Here is a 23,755-nt window from a genome sequence, read left to right on the forward strand (position 1 = left end):
ATATTTTATTGGCCTTGAACATAAAATATATCAAAATAGGCCCACATCCTTCGATTTTTCAGTGTGCCCTCAGTGGAAAAGGTTTGGACACCCCTGGTATATGGCCTCTCATGTTATGAAAATCTGTCATTTGTGACCCTGAACAGCATAAGTAGTAGAACATTAATACATGTTGACATTATTTATCAATTATGCTGTCTGACGTTAAAAATTAAATTACACAGTGCCACTAAACTTTCAAATATAACTTCTTTAAATCAGAAGTTTGCTTTTATTTCATTTAGTAAGTCATGTAACCATGGTGATAATAACACACAACAACATGACAGCAGGTTACAAGCAGTAGAGCCTATTTCAAGTGGTTTGCACCCCTTGTGTTATAGCTTCAAAAAAAAATCTAAATGTTTCATCTCACTCATGCATCCAGCTTGTGATTTTATATTGTACAGGACAACATTTATTACAATATAACCAGGAGTATTCACATTGCATTTAATTTGTCCTCCAACATGCACAATACAATCCATTTTTTTAGATCAATGTGTTTTTCCATGATAACCAGTGCAAGTGACATAACACTATCTCTGTCTGATTTTACACTTACATTTAAATGTATTCAAGCTTTTAAAATCATGATGACAAACATGATGCTCCAGCTGTGAAACCTCACTGTGACGGCTTCACGCCCAGACACAGCGAGAGCTCATTTTTCTGAATCTTTCCATCCTTGTTCACGTCACAGTGACGCAGCAAAACAGCTCGTAGCTTGTCCAGCTCAGGACCTGTGAGGTTGGGCTTAGACAACACAAAGTGTCGGAAAATCAGTACTAGTAAAAAAATTAAGTATTAACACATAGTATATAAATACTGTAGTGCACTTTTAATAACACCAACAAAATATAACCATTTAAAAATGTATCTAATGCAATGCAATGTAACATGAAATATATAATCGGTTGTGAAATGAAATATCTAAAATGTCATTAGAAGTGGAAGTGAATTTAAAACAAGAAAAAGTACATCATACTGGTACTTATAATAATAATCATTATAATAATAATTATAGTTACTTTCAAAATTATTCAACCCTCATTGTAAATTATATTTATTTTTCAAAGTTGATAAAGTTACAGTTGAAATAGTTTAACACAACTAATTATACAAATATATATTTTAACTTGCGATCTAATATTTGTATTTTACAATAGGGGTTATTCTAAAAAAAACTGTATGAGTAAAACTGATTTAAAAATGTAAATCAATTACATGAATATAGCAAATAATTGACATTATTTACATAAATACATAACAAGACACATTTCAGCTAATTTCAAATATATATATTTGTTGAAATATAATACATATGAAATCAATTAACATATATTTATAGATTTTAGGAGTCACATTTTGAAGTGTTTTATCTGATCAAGCTTTCTTACCCTGACCAGTTCCATCATATCTTTGACGAAACCATCCACCTCAGGGCCCTCCAGCGCTCCAGTCTTGCTCTAAATAATGAAGGGAAAAAAAACTGAACTGGATAGATGGACAGATAGATCGATAGAAGTGTAGAAATTAGTCAACCATCTATGTGTATATATATATGTATGTATATATATATATATATATATATATATATATATATATATATATATATATATATATATATATATATATATATATATATATATATATATATATATATATATACACACATATATATATATATATATATACATATATACTCTGTGTATATATATATGTATATACAGTATGTACATACATATACATACAGTATATACATACATATATATATATACATACATGTATACATACATACATATATATATATACATACATATATATATATATATATATATATATATATATATATATATATATATATATATATATATATATATATATATATATATATATATATATATATATATATATATATATATATATATATATATATACACACATATATATATATATATATATATATATATATATATATATATATATATATATATATATATATATATATATATATATATATATATATATATATATACATACACTAAAGACATTATAACACTTGTTGAGCAGAATAGAACAACCTCATCAGTCTTGTTCCTCTTCTGCATGGTGAAAGACAATTATCATATATCACACTATGCCAAAAAGTGATCTGGCAACCAAATGGGTGTTTTATTCTATTAGATCCTATTAAAGATCTCTGGCTGCTGCACCCAGCCCTCTAATAAGCAGCACCATGTAGCATGCACATCTTAACTTAAGATGGAATGCATGAATTAATAAAAAGGAGTGTGCTGGAGCCATTACAGACAACAAGAAAGAAGAACAAAGAAAAATACGTTTTCTGGGTTTTTTTTCCCCCACAGACACTTTTTCTGCACTTACGATATCATAATGATCAAAAATCTTCAGAAAGTCTCGTTTCCTCTCCTCTTTGCTGCCAGCCTTGAGAGGATACACATGTTAATGATGAAGTATTTTTGTCAACATGTCTAATGTGACACGTACATCCAACTGGAATTGCAGCAGAAAATTCTCTTCTAAATCCAAGATCCTGTTTGAGGAAAAAGACAAGGAATTTACATAATGTCCTGCAACAATAAATGTAATTATTCTATAATTACATACTTGGGGTAATATGAAACTGCACATTAAAATTAAACAACCGTGTGTCAAAAATTCTGCCTTTACAAAGTTATTAAGGATTATTCCTGATTACCACAAAATAATTTCACGATATATGTATTGTTGGACTGCTTTGCAACATACTGATAAACGGCCACTGTTGATACTAGTCATTATAACTAGGGGTGTCCTGATCCAATATTGATATTGTATATCAACAAAAAAATATGTATAGGATGATATCGGCTTGCATCTAAAATATCTGATATAATCTCCATCAGACTTTCAGCGTGTTTACTTGTGCAAAGCTCAAGTTTTAGTTAACATCTAAACGTCCTCCAAAAAGCACACAGAGTTGATCGTCATTTTAGTGAAGTCATTTACAAAAGGTGAACCATGGTACTCTACAGTATAGGCTACTCGGAGGCGAGCAGCTACACAACAGCTAAGCACAAAATAGCATATAAACTTAGATTACATAACAAGTGTTCTTAATTGAACAATATTGCTATGTAAAACACCACATTGTCAATATAAGCAAGTATCAAATAATTATATTTGCACATTACACATACAAAGTCTCCTAGGCAGAAGCTTATTAGAAAGTATCCAGTAAAAAAACATGTCCACTGCATCAAGAGCTTAATCTAATGGATACTGCGATACTACATGTTGCCAAAAACAAATTAACCACTCCACTTCAAAAGCATAGCTAACAAATCATAAGGTTAGTGTTTTTCATACCAACCATTGTTCTCTCAGTAATTTCGCTTGATCAACCTCTTTCTAATATTTCACACAATAGAATAATAAAAGTATGTACTATTATTTGTGCTGATATTGTATCGGATTAATATCTCTATTGGCCAATACGCAATATCAATATCGTAACGGAAGTGAAAACGATCTACCTGGACACCCCTAATTTCAACATATGTAAATAATATTTTTAATTTTCTTGCAACACTTTTAAAGCCATATTGGAACATTTGTTTGGACCTCAAAATATTTTTTTATGTCTTGTCAGGCCAGACAGTCCCAGAATGCATTGCAATAGCTGCTGTGTGTTACACTACTATCAGCAATAACACTTATCACGTAGCTCTTTTAAATCATTTTTAAAAGGAACCATGCATAATTTCTGGAATATAAGCCACTACTTTTTTCCCACTCACCTACGCTTCAAACAGTGCTGCGGCTAATTTATGGATTTTTTACAAGCCGCCAATAAATTTAGCTTTGCCTAATGAAATTGTTCACATCAAATCAAATGCATATACATAATCATTCAGTCAGCCATTTAGCTCGTTTTGGACTCACTCTAATCATGAAGAAGACACGACAAACTGCACAAGACGCAGCCCTAAAGTCGAAGACGATCGACTCCGCAGCCGCACAAAACAGAAATCCACCACCACTAACAGGCCCCAAAAGACCAGACCGCCGCAGGAGGAGGAGAAGGACGAAGGCCGCGATCAATGACTTGTCCGTCGACTTAGCTGCGCTTTACAGCCCGGAAAGTATGGTAATTATTACGTTTTTAAACTTTAACCTATTTATAATTAAAATTTGGCTCAAAATTAAGCTAGTGTGCTTCATGTTATTAGCTTATCGCCGGAGGTCTGGACAACCAGACAGGAATGTATCCTTGAAGGGACTCTTTGCAACTTGCTTAAAATTACATTGTTCAAACCGCTGGTTAGCTTATTTCACCATTAGTGGTTTAACAGAACATACATATTTTTAAATGTCTATATTTTTCACAACAATCAATTATAATAAATGAAAATTGCTTGTCGGTCTGAGGAACGTGTCTGGCATCCAGGCTTGTCACTTGTGATTTAGGGCTATATAAATAAACATTGATTGATTGATTGATTGTCACTCACCGCTGTATCGAACAAACGTACATGCAGGGAGCGCATGCACACACAAAAGCAGTCCAAAAGAAGCAACTAACAATTTGCAGTCATGTCGTTGTTATGATAGATGATACATTCAATGCTAGCGAACTATAACTAGCTAACAAAACACACGTAACAGTACTAAACAGCCGCATTTACATTATTACGTGCTAAAATCCGTAAGAGGGCGGGATATAACCTTTAAAACGCTTTGGAAAACTAACGCCCACTTTAAAGGAACACAATACAAACCGGTAAAGTGCTACATTGTACAACTCTCACTTGTTTTTTATAATATGACGTTTCAGGACAGAATGTTAGCGTTTCATCACTTGCAGTAATGGATAATAACATGTTAAGTCTCTAGTTTTACCAACAAAATCCTCATGCCAAAATTGTTGTAATTATGTTATGAAGTCTGTGATCGGTGAGTTATTCTTAAACACAACAATAATATGACTAATTGGTTCATTCTAAAAAGAGTGTTGTGTACTGTACCTAATAGAATTAAAATAACACAGCTGAGATAGGCTCCAGCACCCCTGCGACTCCAAAAGGGACAAGCGGTAGAAAATGGATGGACGTTTTACAGTAAAATATGTCCATATGTCCTGTTTAGGATCTCTAAACGTAAGAATAAGAACTCAGATTTGTGAAAATATACCCACGCACGCACGCACGCACGCACGCACGCACGCACGCACGCACGCACGCACGCACGCACACACGCACACACACACACACACACACACACACACACACACACAAACAGGCTTCGCTACACATCTTAAAATAAAGTCTGCCAAATATCAATCCGTTTGCTGTAGACTTGAGAGCTTGTTTGTCGGCTTAATTTGTTTTCCTCCAACATATAGGGGGACCTAGCATAATGTTGCCGTTAAAATGTGACTGTCAAGTTAGCACTATAGTAATAGTAAAACGAGGATGAAATGCACAATACGGCTTCTTGGAAACCCGTGTTTCTCCATACATTCATTTATTTGTGGCAGTCCGCCATGAATACATTTTGCATTACCCTCGCTCAAGGCTCACATTATGATGCCTGTAAATGTAGCTTGTCGTTCCAACCTCATACAGTAGGTGGCAGTGTAACTTTGCTACTTATCACAGCTCATAAGCGCCCCGCCCCGTCTTCCAGAGAATAAGCCCCGTTTACACAGCACACCAAATCAGATTTTTTTGCCCTCATGTGATACAGATCTGATTGTATCTGCCAGTCTAAACACTGGAGGCCAAAGTGGCCCAAATCCGATTTTTTTTTAGATCTGATTTTTCCCAGCTGACTGTTTACGCTGACTCCTGTGTAAACGCGCACAGGCCCCAATGTGGCTCGAATGTGGCCTAGACGTCACTTGCATGTGCAGTGCGATACAGTGAAAACATAGGAAGTTGACCGGGAGGAAGTCGCGAGACACGGACACCAGCATGGATCTACGTTTGCCACAGCGTCAATTCCAGTCCATCAACAATCGCTATTTCTTCGGAATCAAAATATATATTCAAATATTACATATAGCCTATTTGCGCACTATTGACAAGTGATACCATGAATTGATTTACGTGGACCCCGACTTAAACAAGTTGAAAAACTTATTCGGGTGTTACCATTTAGTGGTTAATTGTACGGAATATGTACTGTACTGTGCAATCTACTAATAAAAGTTTCAATCAATCAATGCACTGAAAATGTGGTCGTCTTAAATAGACTTTGTTCACCGAAACCGGATGTTGTGATGGAATATCCACTTCCGCTGCCGACTGTGTCTTTCCTGGCGCACACGAGTGACGTAGCTCGCCCAAAGATGAGGAAAAAGTCACATACGGGCCGCATTCAGGTCGCAATGCGTTTAGACTGAAGTCACATTTGAAAAGATCAGATTCCAATCGGATTCAGGACTACCTCCTGATGCCAAAAGATCAAATTTGAAGCACTTTGGAGCATTTAGACTGGCAAAAAAAATCAGATGTGTGTCACTTGATGGCAAAAAAATCAGATTTGGTGAGCAGTGTAAACAGGGCCTATGTCTAGTCTCATTGGATACGAACATGAATGAACAAAGTAATTATTAAAATCAGATTAATCCTACTTTTGAATATTAATAATCGCAATTACTCGCAATGAATTACTTGCTGGCATCATTTAAACTAGCTTCAAAAAATGTCTAATATTTTGACACAAACAATTTTATTGCGAGGTAGTCATATGCAAACATTTTTTTACATATTACTTGAATGGACATCATTTATTTGTTAGTGATCACATCAGTTGGAGTCTCCTCACTCATCTTTGTACAACTGTACAACAACACACGCCGCCTTCTGCGTTCATACTGTACAGTAGAAAAGGGATTCATATGGCCCCATTTGTCACAGTTTACCTAACACATGAAACGTGATGAATTGGGGGGGCGCACTATCCACTTAGTGTTGTTGGATAGTGCGCAGTGAGTGTTGAATATCTTAAAATGTGTTTTGTGGCAATTCTAACTATGACCACAGCCCAATGACCAATGTATGATCCTGTAACTACTTGGTATCGGATTGATACTCAAATTTGTGGTATCATCCAAAACTAATGTAAAGTATCCAAACAACAGAAGAATAAATTATTATTACATTTTAACAGAAGTGTAGATAGAACATGTTAAAACAGAAAATAACCAGATATTAACAGTAAATGAACAAGTAGATTAATAATTCATTTTCTACCACTTGTCCTTAATAATTTTGACAAACTAATAGAATGGAAAATTACACAATATGTTACTGCATACGTCAGCAGCTAAATTAGGAGCCTTTGTTTGCTTACTTTCTAATAAAAGACAAGTTGTCATGTATGTTCACTATTTTATTTAAGGACAAACTTGCAATAAGAAACATATGTTTAATGTACCCTAAGATTGTTTGTTAAAATAAAGCCAATAATAAAAATTTGTGGTCCCCTTTATTTAGTAAAGTACCGAAAAGTACAGAAGGTATCAAAATAATTTTGGTAATGGTACCGGTACCAAAATATTGGTATCGGGACAACACTAATCCCTTCCCTACTGTACATTATTAATGCAATTATTTTTTATGGTTAATCGCATGCATCAAAAGGGTTATGATTTTTTCCCTACATTTAAAACACTTCTTTGTGGTCTACATAACATGTAATTGTGGTTCTTTGGTCAAAAGTGTGCATAGATATTTTTTTGCAGGCCATCTTCAAAAACCGCTTTCTGACCGTCTCTTCAGGGGCGGATTTATTTACATGCCTCCACTTCGACAGCGTCTTCTCCCTGCCATCTACGTTGTAGTTTTTAGCGCTTCCATAGCGAGGCTACCGACAGGTATAAGTTTGAACTATATGTTACTTTGCATTAGAAATAGCAACAGCGGCGGATGCATTTGCATGAACGAGCCAGTCTGCCCCAAAACAAGAGGATAGAGAAAAATAAGGAACTTATTGACAGCAACGCAGACTCGCGCAAAGCTCTTCGGGTAAATGTCTACCATTTATGGAAATATCTGCTGATGTCACAATTGGGAAAAACGTCACAAATGGGGCAAATTCCAAACGGCTCATTTGAAGAAAGCATAAAGGAAGGCAAGAGGGTTTTATAAATATCTCTTCCATGACTCTTTGTTTTGATTTCACATAGTTGTGACTCATGCAGATCCCAAATACACATGAACAGGTACTGTACCAATAGGTAAGAAAAAAAAGAAAAAAGTTAAATTACCACTGATAGTCACACGCACACTAGGCGTGGTGAAATTACTCTCTGCATTTGACTCATCCCCTTGTTCCACCCCCTGGGAGGTGAGGGGAGCAGTGAGCAGCAGCGGTGATTTAACCCCCAATTGCAACCCTTGATACTACAGTAAGTGCCAAGCAGGCAGGTAATGTGGGTCCCATTTTTATAGTCTTTGGTACGACTCGGCCGGGGTTTGAACTCACGACCTACCGATCTCAGGGCGGACACTCTAAACCAGGCCTGGGCAATTATTTTGACTCGGGGGCCAAATTTAGAGAAAAAATGTGTCTGGGGGCCAGTATATCTATTTTTAGGAAAACTAATACAAAACCTCACAATAAAGTCTGATTGAATTCTAAAAATGTTATGACAGACCGCCTTAAAAACGGAATGGAATATTATTTTTTCTATGAACGATAAAACCCTGAATATTGCCAACATATGAACGCCACACCCCCTCTCAATCGACATATTTTACAATCAAGCCAAATGCAACAAAAATGCAACAAACACAGCGAAATATGAACGTGAAGGGTAAAAAATCAAAAAACATCTACAATCTGATATATCTGATATATCACTAACTTTCTTGTAAAAATCTCCTTCCGTGTCTGTCCCTGACACCCACATTTCAGGCTGGCCGCTCTGGAAACACTCTGTGGAAACGCTCCCCACCCACACTGCTTGGTGCCTCGTCTGACCTGCTGTGACGTAGATTACCATAGTAACTAGTAGGGTTGTACGGTATACGGGTATTAGTATAGTACCGCGACACTAATGAATCATATTCGGTACCATACCGCCTCTGAAAAGTACCGGTCCGCCACACCCTAAGATTTTTTGTTAAAATAAAGCCAATAATGCAATTTTTTCTGGTCCCCTTTCTTTAGAAAAGTATCAAAAAGTATCGAAATAATATTGGTATCAGGACAACACTAGTCACTAAAATATCATGCAAAAGCGCAGATTCCAACCATTGAAATACGTTGTATAGTTCAAGACTTATGGTAATTAGAAAACATCACTGCACATCATAATGGCAGCTACACTTTCCATCTTAAAGATCTAAAAAAAAATATTTGGGAATGTCAGGCGGGCCAGATTGAAAAGCTTAACGGGCCGCATGTGGCCCCCGGGCCTTAATTTGCCCAGGTCTGCTCTGCATAAAAGGTCCCCTTTAATGTGTTAATATTGTTTTTGTTTCCTTTTTTTTTCTCTTTTTTAAAAAGTTGTATTCATTATAATTTTTTTTTTTTTTTTTATTGTTTTGCTTTTCATGTTTTTTTGCAACAGCGTCCATGAAAATCCCACGCATATGCGTCATGGCAAATTATGCAAATTAGATAATGTCATAGCAATAATACAAACATCTTGTAGTTTGGTGTAGTTCTGCAAGAAGAAGGAATTATAGCAGACATATTTTGTAATCCTTGTTTCTTATCTTCTTTGTAAAGGCAGATTTTTGATCAGTTCATGTGTTAGATTTCAAAGCCTAAAAAAAGGAACAGTGTTACTATGGCAGCAAACACTTCCATTATGAGTCACATTTAAGCACGTCCTATTGCTGAATGATGAATGTAAATCCCTGCTTTGAAACTGTGTTACTGTACCTGGCCAGGTCATTGAGATCCAAACGGCCATCCTTGTTTTTGTCAAAGATTTTCATCTGCCAAACAAACAAAAAGAGTGTTTTCAGACTTCATTGTGAGTTTAAGCTCAACAACTCTCGTCAGGCTCAAGCTGAGCTGCAGTACTGTTGGGTGCTACTGTAGGCGTGCACGTGTGAAGTGTACCATTGTGTCGGTGTACTCCTCTATCTTGTCAGGTGACACTTCCCTGCCGTGCTGCTGGAACAAGTCTTTCAGGAAAGCCTGACAAAAATAAAACAAGTTTGTCTAAGGAATAAGATCTAAAATCGCATGCGCATCTTCAAGTACTCACAATATGATATGATACTAATTAAAAAATGACAGTGTGGTTGAGAGGGCAGATTCCCAAACAAAAGTTAGTGTGGCAATATTTAAAAGCAACTTGAAAAACATGCCAAGAGGAAGAAAAGGAAATATTGTACACTCATTAGCTCTGTGACGAGAAAGGACGTGTGTCTTATTTACCTTCAGCTCCTGAGCTGATATGTAGCCACTGCTGTCCACGTCGTACTTCCTCCATGTCTGCAGTGGAAAGTACACGATAAAGTACATTTATCAGGCAGGAACACACATGGAAGTAGAAGGAAACCAGCTAAACTAATATGAAGCCACGTAAGAGAATCAGTATGTTCAAATTAGTATGTGATATCAGAGTTACTGTAATAAAATATATTTAGATATACTATATATATATATTTATATAGTATATATACAGTATATATATATACTGTACAAGTTCGGTCAGGAAAAAACACAGAGGCTATTTCATCCCTACAAGCCAGTTTCGCAGGTTTCCCTTCTATTCAAAAATCCCCTGAAGACTAGGGAAACCTGTGAAACAGGCTTGTAGGGAGGAAATAGCCTCTGCGTTTTTTCCTGACCTAACATATATTCCGCTCTACCCCGGTATTGAGCACTGTATAACGGATAAACCACAGAAACCTCGACTATAGATATATATATATATAGTGTATATATATATATTAGCATTTTATATATTATATATATACATATATATATAAATATTAGGGGTGCTCAAAAAATAGTTTCACATCCAAATCGCGATTTTTCTTTATTCCTATTCCTATTCTAAATCGAAGAAACGATAAAAGAAAAGAATGTAAAAAAACGTTTGTTTTTTTAAGAATCAATCTTTGGATCAATCATCCAATCATCATCCATCCATCCATATATATATATATAGATATATATATAGCCATGTTCTACCTTCATGAAGTCTACACTGTTGTCCAAGGTAGATTCTCTGCGGAAGATCAACAGGAAGTTCTCCTGCTCAGGTAGGATCATGTTGGCCAACTGGAAAACAATGCATCAATATTACACAAGTTGTGTACTTCAGGTCATTTACAACACAACATAGCTTCTCTATAATTACTGTGCATTCATACAGACTGTTACTTCTGTATTTATTTGAATTATTATTCTATTTTTATAACATTATTACAACACACCGAAGGCAGAGCAGAATTGGGAAAAAAAGAAAGTCCGTTTATCTCCTCCCTCCTCGCTTAGTATTGAATTTGAGTTTAGACGCCAGCGGAGGACTAGAAATGTGCGTTTGGACCGTCTCACCCTACTCTCCCCTCCCTCAGTCTGTCCTTTAATAACATTATCTCCATTAGTAGATTACGAACATCAATCTCGTTGAAATTGATGGCCACGCTGCAGCCGATGATGCACGCGGCACTCGCAGCAAACGCAATGCGCCAACATGGCTGCCCAACTATCTATCATGGAGGAAGCAGCAGCTTTCTGATGAGGTTGGTCATTTCCTTCCCACAGTGGTTCCCCACGGTGCACTGCTGCAACATCACACTCAACCCACACATGGGGAAGGAAGTTCTCCCACTTTCAAATGTTGACAAACACATACTGTAACTCTGCACTTGTCAAAGTTAAGAGATGACACATACCACATACAGCGTGTGAAACATTAAGGAGGGGTCACACATTTTAGCCACGCTAGCATGGCTATGTGAGCTACATGCTAACATTGCACTCACATTTATAAGCAACATCGTATATTTGCTTATAAACAAACAAACAAAGGAGCTTACAGTACAGTCTGTAGCTAGTTGACAGAGCTTATTTATTTTAGGATGTGTAGCAAAGCCTGCTTTTTTACAGAACTCTATTTTTAATCAATTGGTGGGCGTACAGCAGAGGCATCAAACTCATTTTCGATAGAAAAATAAAAGCTGTGCAATGTGTGAACAGTTTCAACAAACCAAAAATAAAAACTTAAAAGACTGACGGTATTGCAGTAAATCACACACTGTTCACTTTCTTTACATTTGCACAGATGACAATCATTTTCACAGAACTATGTCAATGTGCAGTGTCTCATGCAGCATTTTAAGTGTGGTTACTAGGGATGTCCGATGATATCGGACTGCCGATATTATCGGCCGATAAATGCTTTCAAATGTAATATCGGAAATGATCGTTATCGGTTTCATAATTATCGGTATCGGTTTCAAAAAGTCAAATGCATGACTTTTTAAAACGCCGCTGTGTACACGGACCTAGAGAGAGGTACAGAGCGCCAATAAATTTTAAAGGCACTTCCTTCGCGTGCCGACCCAGGCACATAATATCTACGGCTTTTCACACACCCACAAGTGAATGCAAAGCATACTTGGTCAACAGCCATGCAGGTCTCACTGAGGGTGGCCGTAGAAACAAATTTAACACTGTTACAAATATGCGCCACACTGTGAACCCACACCAAACAAGAATGACAAACACATTTCGGGAGAACATCCGCACCGTAACACAACATAAACACAGCAGAACAAATCCCCAGAACCCCTTGCAGCACTAACTCTTCCGGGACGCTACAATATACACGCCCGCTACCCCCCCTACCCCAACCTCAACCCCGCCCCCACCAAACCACGCCCACCTCAACCTCCTCATGTCCCAAATTCCAAGCTGCTGTTTTGAGGCATGTTAAAAAAAATCACGCACTTTGTGACTTCAATAATAAATATGGCAGTGCCATGTTGGCATTTTTTCCATAACTTGAGTTGATTTATTTTGGAAAACCTTGTTACATTGTTTAATGCATCCAGCGGGGAAACACAACAAAATTAGGCATAATAATGTGTTAATTCCACGACTGTATATATCGGTATCGGTTGATATCGGTATCTGTAATTAAGAGTTGGACAATATCAGAATATCGGATATCGGTAAAAAAGCCATTATCGGACATCTCTAGTGGTTACCAATTGTTAATTTTACTCCTGTTTGTTTTATGTTGGGTCGAGGGGGAGGAGTCACAGCCCCGCTTTAACGTGTAACTCTTGCTTGGTATACTTTCTTGCCACAGTATAAACTATTTGCTTGCCTAACAGAATTGCTATTGCGATATCCAGTGCAAAGATTTAGAACAACAGTTCTTTGTAATTAAAAAAATGCAGCTAAATTTTACACTTCGAAACTCATCTTACGGGCCGAATTGAACCTGTTCGCAGGCCTGATCCGCATGTTTAACATCCCTGGCGTAGCGTATACACGCGGTGAGCTTATCTAGTTAGACAAGTATTTTCTTTCATAATCAATCCAATCCAATCCACTTTATTTATATAGCACATTTACACAACAAGAATGTTTCCAAAGTGCTGCACAGCCATGTTAATAACAATATTAAAAACAAAATTAAAAACAATATTAAAAACAATATTAAAAACAATATTATGCTACACCAATGACTGAATAAAAACAAAGAATAAATGAATAGAAAACCAATACAGAAACAATATAAACAATAAATATGATTAAAAACTATTTTAAAGGGTAAAACCAATTAAAACAGTAAAATAGACATCAAAATTTATTTAAAAAAAACACAGAGGACAACAGAGGACTGAAGACCACACAACTCACGTAGTGTTAAAAGCCAAAGAATAAAAGTGGGTCTTAAGACGAGACTTAAAACACTCCACTGTGGAAGCAGTTTGAACATGGAGGGGCAGAGTGTTCCAGAGTTTAGGGCCGACCACAGAGAAGGCCCTGTCTCCCCTGGTTTTAAGGCCAATAATGCCCAAAATCAAACATTTGAGCAGCTCACTAATAGGCTGGTGACGCATGTTTATTTGCGATGATGTGATGGCCCCAATTCACGCAAATTCAGCCAATCCTTGCACTTTTTACCATTCTGCAGTGCAATTTAATACAATTACTGAAACCTAATCTGCAACTTTCATTTGGACTGTTAGTCCGCCGCTGCATGCGTCATCATTTTGACGCATATTTACTGTCATGACCTGTCAGCCTCATGTCAGACCTTTCCGTATGTTTGGTGTTTTAGTTCCTGTCTAGTGATTGTTTTGCCTTACCTGCTCCCTATTGGCGATAAGTGGACTCACCAAGTCAAGAAGGTTATAATTCCAGCCTGACCCGCCTCTTGTCGCTGGATCATTTTTTGGTTAGGACTCGTGTTTGTTTGTGCCTCATGTAGAATAGATGTAGGATCACTATATGCTTAGCTTTTGCTGCTTCCTGTGCACTAGTTTTTTGTTTTTTGTACCTTCCCTGCTGCACTAGTTTTTGTTCCTTGTATGTTAAATGCAGTTTTACCTACACGCTGTCTCCGGTCTCTGCATCTTGAGGCGCCACAATAACATTTACTACCTTATTGATAACTCGGGCGACGAAGACAAGCACTGCAAAGGCAATATATTCGATCCCTTTGGTATGTTGTTGTGATAACATTAAATGTGTGGCGTTTGTAGACATTTTGAATTACAAACCACAACATGGAATCTCACAATACTTTACACAAAGGGTCTCCCTCCTTATACATCCCCTATTCATATATCTTGTATACAATTGCGTTTTAAATTAAACTGGTCATAAAAGTACATTGTTTAGTACAAAATTACAATATTTGAATAATACAGTATAGCACCGCTAATCGTTAGCTGGCAACTAGAGTGCTAATTGCTAGCTATCTTAAATGCTAAAAAGGATATAATAATATAATTATTTATAATTAATATGTTAATGTGTATTTAAAGACATTTAAACTTGTGGAAAATTTGAGAGGAAATATATGATTTGTATAAATAATGATCCATCCATCCATCCATTTTCTACCGCTTGTCCCTGTTGGGGTTGTGGGGGGTGCTGGAGCCTATCTCAGCTGCATTCGGGCGGAAGGTGGGGTACACCCTGGACAAGTCGCCACCTCATCGCAGTAAATAATGATCATATTAATTAATTTCATTTAAATAGTGCTTTAAAAAAGGTGCTCAAATGCACTTCTTATAATAAAAAACATGCTCATAATAATAAAAGCACATGTGATATAACAATAAAACAACCACTATGTACATGTGTAAATCAACATAAAATAGCCCCAAAAAACCCACCCCCCAAAAAACACCTTCTAATTAACCAAAGATTTCATGGCCCCCCTCCGTACAACTTCTGACCCACTGGGGGTCGCGGGTGTGTGTGTGTTTGTGTGTGAGTGTGTGTGCATGTGACTGTAACAATTCTTCATCTGCATATTGTCGTATTAACCGTCTTTACAATAACACCTCAATACCAAAATGAAAGTTATTGAAAACAAATTATCCTCAAATCATCACAACTTTTGCCGCAACCTTTTGGAAAAAGCTTCTGCCAATTCACACATTTTAGGCTGCAACAATGACCAAAAAAAACCCCCCAGCAAACTGTTTTAAAATCATATAACATCCTTGGCTGTAGAACCAGAAAGAACAGCAGCATTGTCAAAACGTGACAATAAATCTAAGATGTCAGCCGTGTTGGATTTTAAACAAATAAACGAGAATGCCTTCATTTTGGAATCTGTTTTTTTCCCCTTCAGGCCACCAGCGTCAGTCAGTAAAGCTTTCCTTCAGGAAGCCTCCAGAGCAACAGGAAATACAATTAGCACTATGTCTTTGTCATGGAAACATGAATTGAATAAAAGATGGAGGATGAGAAAACGATGCAGCAGTAGAGGAGAAGCAGAGGATTGTTGTCAGAAAAGAGGAGAGAAGCAAATAGCATGAATGTGTTTGATAGGGAGGCTTTGCAAGGAGCACAAAAAGACACACACCTGTGTTCCCCTGCTTTGAATGTTTCTGTTAACGACTAAGAGGGCGTGTCCACAATTAAGAGCTTGTTTGCAGCAGACGTGCTCGTCACTCCCTCATATGACACTCAGTCACATGACACATACTGTCCTCTACTCTTTATTCAAACATCCATTCACTTTCATAGTGTGGTCCCAGGGATATTTGTGGCCTGCAGCTCGAGTTTTGTTGGCCCAAAATAAAATCAAACAAAAAACAACAGTGAAAATGTAAGAAAAAAGACATAATGTCACAAGAAAACACAATATAAATATTGTTTGTTTTTTGTTTTTGATGTAATGTTATTAATAAGGAGTACCTCCTGGATCTGTAGTTTGCCATCTGCAGATATGTCGTAGGCGGACATGAACCTCTGCTTCATCCTCTCCACTCGCTCTGCAGTCACTTTCTCCTGTAAAGATGCGTCATGTGCACGTTACTAAGGTCATGGCTGCACTGGCTTGAACATCATTGGCATTTATACTGAAGGCTAAAGCGTACAGTAAGGGTTTGCTTATGTCTCTCAAGGTAATATGTTAGTGCAGTGGTTCTTAACCTGGGTTCGATCGAACCCTGGGGGTTCGGTGAGTCGGATTCAGGGGTTCGGCGGAGGTCAAAACATACCCGACTCATCGTGTAAATACAAACTTTTTCCTATCGGCGTATTACGGATACGGCAACAGCTGACTGATTTGCAGGTGTGTAATTTGTTGTGAGTTTATGCACGGTGTTGGTTTTGTTGTTTGAACAAGGTGATGTTCATGCACGGTTCATTTTATGCACCAGTAAAAAAAACATGGTAAGGTGGCAGGAGTATATTTATAGCTAGAATTCACTGAAATTCAAGTATTTCTTATATATATATATATATATATATATATATATATATATATATATATATATATATATATATATATATATATATATATATATATATATATATATATATATATAAAAGAAATACTTGAATTTCAGTGTTCATTTATTTACACATATACACACATAACATTCTTCTACTCATTGTTGTATTTGAAAGTGCAATGCTTTGCAGCCAGTAGCACAGCCTTTGAAGGAGCATAGGTATGGGCAGCATCTGTGAAATTTAATTTGCAAGAAAGGAGTGAGTTTAGGGTTGAATTGTCCATCCTCGTTCTATTCTCTGAAACTCTTCGTCGCCATGACTGCCTCTTCTTCGTTCTTCTGCTTCGTCTCCTTCTTGTTGTGTGTGCAGTTGTGCACTCTCCAAAAGCCGTAGATGTTATAACGTGACTGGGCCGGCACGCTGTTTATATGAAGGAAAAGCGGACGTGACGACAGGCTGTCCTCACTCAGGTCCGCACAGACCTGGAGGGGGCGTGCCGTAAGTCCGGCTGGAAATCGGGAGAAATTCGGGAGAATGGTTGTCCCGGGAGATTTTCGGGAGAGGGACTGAAATTCGGGAGTCTCCCGGAAAATTCGGGCGGGTTGGCAAGTATGACCATAACATAATAGCATAACCATTTAAAAAATCGTTACAGTTACCTCAAATATTAACAAAATATTTTTTTTAAAACATTCATAGTTGAAATTGGAAAAAAAACATCCATAGTTGAAATTGAAGTTTCCGTCAATTCCAGACTGGGAGTAAAGTATCTGCAGCAGAGCAATTAGGTAACTATAGAAACATGTGATGGGGTCATTACTTTGGAAAGTGGTCTGCAGAAGCATGACGCCACACCCATTATAGAAAGGTTAATGTTTGTTTGCAGTATCTTGCTGCTGTTGCTAGGCAAACATTTGTATTAATGCATACAGTATAAAGCGTATTGAATAGATACAAATGACAAATTCACTTTCAATATATATTTTTAAGTACAAATTCTGGAATATATTAGCCACACGTGCTCAGCCTAAAGAGATCCAGTATAAAAATTATGCCTTTCAATAAAGAACAATACCGAATTTTGAAAGTGTTGTTGAGGAAAGTGTTTTTTATATTTGTGGTTGCAGAGAAGTGTCTGTAACATGTTAGCACTCACCAATCAGGATGCTGTATACATCCTGTTCCTCTGGACAAGGATCATATTTCATCGTTTAGTTCAGGGGTGTCCAAACTTTTTGCCCTGGGAGGCGCATTGGGCTAAAAAAATTTGGTCGAGGGCCGAAAGCTGACTGCATGTAAAGTGTATATATATATAAATATATATATATTTATTGTGTGTGTGTGTGTGTGTACATATTATACTAATATAATGGATATATAATTAATATAATTGGATAGTTGGACTCCTACCTTGTTTTCTTCCGTGACAACCTCCTTAAAGTTTTGTAATCAATTAGATAAATCAAGCAGCTAAAAAGGCGCCAAACATGGATAATTGTAGATGCATTTTCCTCATCATGCTTTGTAATGGATTTAAATTCAGATTTTTTTTATAGTGCAAGGACATTTTTTATAATATCCACAAATTGTGTTATATTTTCTTGTGTGTGACCACGTCTGTTGGCATTTGTGTTGATTCGATTCCCCCCCCCCCCACACCATGACTAGGGAAGGTTGTTTGCATTGTGTCATATAGATAAATCCTGCGTTTGATTTCATTTAAAGTGTGGTAAGTAGATCTGAAATACTCAAGTTGATCACAAGGAGAAAAAGTAGCAAATAAGTTGACTTTTAAAATCAATTGAAGTCTCCATGATTGAAACCTCCCTGTGGCCTGATTCCGTAATAAACTCGTTACATCTCACGAGCCAATTTGAAGCTGCCCACGGGTCGTATTTTGAACACACCTCGTTTAGTGGCTATGCTGCTGAGATGTTGGCTTTCTCTGCACTTCCTAAATGCACTACTTTTGTTTTTTGTGCTGTCTCTGCACCTTGGGGTCACGTTGGGAGCAATGCTGCCCACTCTTCACAATAATTTTTTTGTTAAACATCGCTAATAATCAATTGTGTAATAATCAGTCCTTTCAGGATTTTGCTGCCTTTTTTTGTGTGATTTTTCTAAAATGCCTGATTTTGCTGCAGCATTTTTTAAAAAATGCAGCAAAATCGCCCTCGGTGATGCAGGGAGACATTCAATCGGTTAGACCAGAAAACTGTGGTAAGCAAAAATATTAAATATACTTGTTAAATAAAACATCTGCCTTGTTTTTAATGAATGTTTAGGCCTATTACAATACTGTATTCTAATGGTGGTCATTATGGTGGTTCTTGGAGAGCCAAGTGTTTTCTGAGGTGGTACTTGGTGAGAAAAGTTTAAGATTTTCTTGGTTAGACAGTTGTGTTGCGTTCGAGTGTTGCTGGGACAGATTTGTATGCCGAAATTGTCAATTGGCCAAAATGTGCTGGGATTGGGCAAACTTGCGAGGCCACGCATAATTTGCGCGGATTGTTTAGAATTTGCGTAAAGTGGCGCAACTGCAACTTCACAAAATTCTGGAGGGACTGTCTAATATCATGAAGGGGCCCTCTGAGGGCTTCAATGCAATGTGGCCCTCCATTAAAATAAGTTTGACACCCCTGGTCTATATCCTGCATTTATTGGTTCTGTTGGTTTTAGACAAATCTTGTATCTATTTTTATACGCATTTATTTGTAATATTTGATGCAACAGCACAATTATCTCATAAATATTTGTTTCAATATATGTTTTAATTAATCACGTTTATTTGTTATTTGCTGATGGTCTCTGACTTTAGCCTCCTTGGATAGCAGGGATCTACTGTACTTTTTACTGGCGAAGTTTAAGTAAGGGCGAGCGTTTTTTTCCTGTGCCTTTTGAAAATATGTCATAAATGCCATCCATCCATCTATTTTCTACCGCTTGTTCCTCTCGGGGTTGCGAGGTACTGGAGCCTATCCCAGCTGCATTCGGGCGGAAGGCGGGGTACAACCTGGACAAGTCGTAAGTCATAAATATTACTATAAGATTATATAGCCGTGAAAGTTCAATTATATAGTTGCGTGACTCAAATGAAGAATGTCTCAGATGACCTACACCAGGGGCGTCAAACTCAAATACAGAGTGGACCAAAATTTAAAACTGAACAAAGCCGTGGGCCAAGGTTGAACAAATGAACCTTTTAATAGGGACCCAAACAAGTTTTGCATTGAATATTGAACAAGCAAGGCTTATATAACTTTATAGTGACATGCAAAATCGAGTTTCAAATAATAATGATAATTAAAAAATATCAATGGCATATCAAATACAATTTAAATAAAAATTGAATGCCTCTTTTCTATTTGCAGCCTTCTGAGGTAAATATCAACATTAACTTTTTCCACAGGCTAATAAATTTGAAAATAAAATAACAATGAATAAACCAACCACTCAGGACATTAAACTGCTCAGTTTGCAACACACTGATCTAATCTGATGTGCCCAAGCCAGATACTTGGCATCTTTTCTTGGATCCTAGTTCATTAATGTCGGGGCTCAGGCTTTGAGCTGAGGCAACCTTCATTATCGAACGAAGGTGTTCATCAGTCATTATATCTCGTATTCTACCCGGACCACAGTCTTGGGGGCGTGCCTTAAAGGCACTGCCTTTAACGTCCTCTACGAGCTGTCGTCACATCCGCTTTTCATCCATTCTAACAACGTGCCGGCCCAGTCACAAGATATGTGCGGCTTCTGTACGCACACACACGTGAATGCAACGCATACTTGATCAACAGCCACACAGGTTGCACTGAGGGTGGCCGTATAAACAACTTTAACACTGTTACAAATATACGCCACACTGTGAACCCACACCAAACAAGAATGACAAACACATTTCGGGTGAACATCCGCACCGTAACACAACATAAACACAACAGAACAAATACCCAGAACCCTTTGCAGCACTAACTCTTCCGGGACGCTACAAAATACACCCCCGCTACCACCAAAAAGAGTTAGTGCTGCAAAGGGTTCTGGGTATTTGGGTTAGAATTATCCGTACTGCGTATGTCTTTGATGTCAGCTATACTTTGGTGGTGGAGCGGGGACTAAATTTAATAGTCTCGGAATGAAGCGATTGTCTTGCTCCTGTTTCCCCTCATTCATCATGTACAGGCGTAGCGTTATATACTGTTGAGTGTTTTGCTTTAAAATGAGATTAGCAAAAACAAAAGTATGGTCTAGAGTGTCATGGGTAGATGTAACAATAAAAGAAGGGATCCAGGTGTCGTCTCAACGAACTGTTTTATTTATGATTTTACAGCTACTCAAGTGCTAAGTGCTAGCAGGGAGAGCAAAAATCAGCTCCATTTTAAAAAGAGTGGTAAAACAAAAGTAGTGAACAGAAGAAAACATTTAATAACGTGACGTCAAAAAAGTAGAAATGCACAAAGCCATGTTTGTTTACAGCGGAAGTAACTTCTTCTTCTTCTTCTTCAGCACTTGCAGTGAGCAAACTCGTCCAAAAGATGGCGCTATGGCACAAACAATAATGCACCTTTCCGGAAGTAAAGTTTTAAGGTGTGATGCATGAAAACGCACGTCATAATCGGATCATATTTTTCAGGGTCCATGTACACAGTAACATTCTAATCCGAATTATAAATACATTTTGCCCATGTACACGTGGCTACTGGAAGTCAAGGAATGTACAGTATTTATGATTATATAATGTAATATATAAGATAATGTATGAATAATGACATGATTATTTAAATAAATATTCTGGCCACTTTATATTTTATGTTGGCTTTTTTTGAACAATAAAACTAAACTTTTTTTTGTGTGTTGGGGGCCCTTTAGGAGTCTTTTTTTTAGGGGCCCATAATTTGCCGATACGCCCCTGCTTTTTACGACATTTGCTACGTGTACACCTGATGAAGTGGATGTATATCACACTGACCAGAGGTTTATGGGTTTATTGGCAGCCACGCACACAAACCCCTCAAAGAATGCACTTATGCTGATGGACTTTCAGGTTTGAAGAACAAATATCAGGAGAAACATGCGGTGGTCTGTTTGTTTTAAACCCTTCCCATTAGTGACTGAGGCAGCAAACACAGCCGCAGTCTGCACATATAGGAGTTGTCAGGGAGATGTCTCAATTCACATCACGTTGATCAATAATGCAGCAAAAGGTGCATATTCTAACATGGATCTATTCATTTTGTTTTTATTTGTAGTCATAAAATATGAATACAAATGAATAGAGAACAATAGAACACACATATAGTGTATACGATAAGTGCCTTGTTTAAAAGGTCCATAAACTGACACTAACGTCTATCTAAATATCTTTTCTCACCACTTGCCTTTTGCAGCAGGTGTAAGAACCGAGTCATATGTCAGGTGCATCAGATACAATTCTGATTGTGTGATATTATTAAGTAAGTGGCTGTCATCACCCTGCATGACTTGATGACAAGAGGACTCACCTGTGGCCCCAATCTCTTCATCATGTGCCGGAAAAACTCATCCAGCTCTTTGCCCTCGATGTAACCATTGTCTGGCGGAAAGACAACACGCATTAAAAATGACATTTTGTTTTTAAGTTAAAAGCTTGGACACCGACAGTGTACAGTTAGTATGTTTCAGCAGTTTTACATGATACACTTTATGTTGTAAAAAAAACAAAAAAAAACACAACAATGAAATGTCTCCCTATCTGGTAATATCAGTCACATTTCACAGGAATAATAATAATAATAATACAAAAGTTCTTACCGTCTGCATCAAAGTGCTGCCAGATCTCCAAGAAGCCAGTGGCGTCCAGTTTGTGAAAGGCACTGTCCATTATTTTTTATTTTTTTTACACTTTTAAGAAAAAAGACTGCTTGCAAGAAGATGTTTCTCTTTGAAACTGCTTGCTTGAAGGAGATACTATTCTCTTTTCTGTGCAGAAACCACACCCACGCACGCACACGCACACGCACGCACACACACGCACCCACACACACACACACACACACACACACACACACACACACACACACACACACACACACACGCTTTTCTGCACAGTTCTGCCATTGCCATCTGGTGGTTAATTCACTGTAATAGACAAGCAAACATAACGTCACTACTCCTAGATAGGCTGCAGCACCCCCCGCGACCCCAAAAGGGACAAGCGGTAGAAAAATGGATGGATCACCCAGGCCTACGTTTCACACCGAGCGAGTAAATATAATTTATCTATCCATTGCTACACATTCTCTACAATTGTTACTTCAATTAGAAAATGGTGACAAACACAAAAAGTGCAAAAACTTTAAATTACAAAACGTAAACAAAGAAAATGTTTTAAGAATGAACATGTGAAAGATATAATGGTAATGAATCATCGGTATTGAGATATGGAAAAAAGGGGTAATATCAAATAAGCGCTTCTTCTCCCTACTCTTTTTCTGACTAGTTAATTTGTGTAACTTTAACCATGTGACGTTCCTCAAAGTAACTTGTCAGGCGGTCCGAAACAAAACAAACCATACCATCAGGGCGCACACTCCTCAGGGCGCAGCCTGCGGTCTTCAGGCCAGGGTCTTCTAAAGATCCCAATAACTCGTTTTAAAACCCGTGGAGACTTGGCATTCCAGGCTATAGCTCTCAGACTCTGGAACAATTTGCACCAGTCCCTCCGTGATCTTGACTGTGTTGAAACTTTTAAGAAACATTTGAAAACTTCTCTTTTTAGTAAAGCTTTTAGTTAATGCACCTTTTAACTATCATTTTTTAT

General features: G+C 37.4%; 1 protein-coding gene across 1 annotated transcript; it reads right to left on the reverse strand.

Annotated features, from left to right (window-relative positions):
• Positions 1–256: 256 nt before the first annotated feature.
• scgn (secretagogin, EF-hand calcium binding protein) lies at positions 257–22,924 on the reverse strand. The gene is made up of 11 exons (XM_062064272.1): positions 22,747–22,924; positions 22,458–22,528; positions 16,414–16,506; positions 11,209–11,298; positions 10,447–10,503; positions 10,126–10,203; positions 9,943–9,998; positions 2,551–2,596; positions 2,428–2,487; positions 1,440–1,508; positions 257–795 (listed from the first exon to the last, which is right to left on the reverse strand). Exons 1-11 carry the CDS (start codon positions 22,814–22,816, stop codon positions 667–669), a joined length of 819 nt encoding a protein of 272 aa, XP_061920256.1. The 5' UTR covers positions 22,817–22,924; the 3' UTR covers positions 257–666.
• Positions 22,925–23,755: the final 831 nt, after the last annotated feature.

This window comes from Entelurus aequoreus, linkage group LG11, assembly GCF_033978785.1.
Source record: "Entelurus aequoreus isolate RoL-2023_Sb linkage group LG11, RoL_Eaeq_v1.1, whole genome shotgun sequence".
Lineage (NCBI taxonomy): Eukaryota > Metazoa > Chordata > Actinopteri > Syngnathiformes > Syngnathidae > Entelurus > Entelurus aequoreus.